The sequence below is a fragment of the Alternaria postmessia genome (genome assembly GCF_024291825.1).
Source record: "Alternaria postmessia strain BMP 2775 chromosome Unknown scaffold_356, whole genome shotgun sequence".
NCBI lineage: Eukaryota > Fungi > Ascomycota > Dothideomycetes > Pleosporales > Pleosporaceae > Alternaria > Alternaria postmessia.
Window position 1 is genome coordinate 506 of NW_026260429.1, and position 1,924 is coordinate 2,429.

The 1,924-nt window shown below is 48.1% G+C and overlaps 1 protein-coding gene across 1 annotated transcript; it reads left to right on the forward strand.

Annotated features, from left to right (window-relative positions):
• Positions 1–223: 223 nt before the first annotated feature.
• On the forward strand, positions 224–1,129 carry J4E82_011714 (uncharacterized protein; the record flags this gene model as incomplete). The annotated part of the gene is made up of 1 exon (XM_051737905.1): positions 224–1,129. A coding segment is annotated over one exon (906 nt), but the record flags the coding sequence as incomplete, so codon positions are not given.
• Between the last annotated feature and the right edge of the window lie 795 nt (positions 1,130–1,924).

Genomic DNA, 1,924 nt, shown 5'->3' on the forward strand with positions numbered 1-1,924 from the left:
GCATCGACAAACCTTACGATCCACCTCTCCTCCACCTACAAGCTTAACAATCCACCTCTCCCACATTTACAAGCTTGATGATCCACCTCTCTCACACTTACAAGCTTAATAATCGACCTCTCCTACGCTCTAGAGCCACATAATCCGCCTCTCCCGCCGACAAGCCTTGTGATCCACCTCTCCCGCGCCCACGAGCCTAGTACATCACTTGGCAGACGCTACAATGTCCCAGGCGCCGAAGCTTGAAGAGAACCAGCCTTTTGAGATGAGAGAGGTGACATACTCAACAAAGGCTCTAGAGATGACGATGATGGAGACGCCACCATTCTCCGAAGGAGAAAAGATTGACGAACTATTAAAGAAACCCACATACCTCGTAATGAAGCATGACAGGAGGCGAACCCTATGGCAGTATTACAAGAACGATGCAAACCACGAAGACACAAGGGAGATGCTAGACATCATCCAAACGGCACCCTATTTGCATTTGCTTGTCACCACATCGACCGACTTGAGGGCATTGGTAAGAACATCATACGACGCTAAAGAGTGGCTGGCCTTTCTCGCTACGACACACGTTCCAGTATTTCCCTGGGAACACTCCACGTATGTACGAATCCTTCAAGCACTAAAATCGTGTGGCATTCGACCTAAGGGAGCTCTTGCAGGACTTATCAAAACCAAAAAGAGGAGCGATAGCTTTGCGCGAGAGAAGGATATGGACTTCTGTCCATTGCCTTTCGACGATTTCTATATCGATAATATCGACTTAGCATCCATGTACTTCCACATCACGCCCACCCCTCATCCAAGGACTGCAGACGGCTTCAACGACAAGGTGGTGAGCGCCCACAGAATACTGGAACAAGTTAGGGCAGCACAGCCTAAAGTGGACACTGAAGAGCTCATCAAAGACGCCATATACGCAAAAGCCACTATGGGAAGAAGGGATCACATGTGTCAAGCACTAATCGCCAGCAACAGGAGGGCATTTGAAATGGGGTGGGCCGGTGCATTGGAACATCTGGGTCTTCTTGACCCGAACAAAAAGGTGAACTATTTGCCTGATCTACTGAAGACATTGATTAACGCAGCTGCAGGACACAAGAGCCGCAACAGCACAGCCGGAGTATGCCCCTCTGCCTCCGGAATATGCCCCTCCGCCTCCATTATCGACCGACTTGGATCGAGATTTCGCTCACATACATGACCCATATCACATGATACGTTTGCTGCAGGGATATTCCTTTACCGAGATAGAGCATCTGCTAAGCCTCCACGCAAACGCAGACCCATATCGCCCATCAGTAGAAAAGGTCTTACACATTGAGGCCCGCGAGTCTTGTGACAAACCCCTTCAACTATAGCGTACAGGAGTAGAGCACCGGCTCTATCTTGTGCTTACCGAGTTACCTCTGCGTTTATCATTTTAAGTCCAAAAGTTGTGCACAAGGAGCATGTTTTGGATTTCTGGGATCATTTATTTCATACTTACTGAGTTATCTTTGCATTCATCATTTTGAGTCCAGAAGTTGGGCACTAAAAGCATGTTCCGGGTTTTTGGAATCATGACATTTCCATCTTGTATGTGCAGGCAGATTGCAGCACTATTCTTACAATTGCTATCCGCCTGTTATTATAAGTCTTCCATACTCTTGCACCTGTGATGCATACTCGGCTACTTCTTAAGCCTCATAGGCGTTAGTGACTTGCCTGTAGATCCTATGGATATCTTGCGTGTATTAGCAACTAAACCGAGGATGCAAATAGTCATCTGCATGACAGGCTTTTATACTTTCTGTTACAAGCAACAAAAGGAACTCCACCCTTGATGAAGGAGTCGGCACAGAACGCCAGCCGGCGACCACGTCAGAAGGTAATGATCAACGCGGGGCGCTGATCACGTGATGTGGCCTCCCGCCAA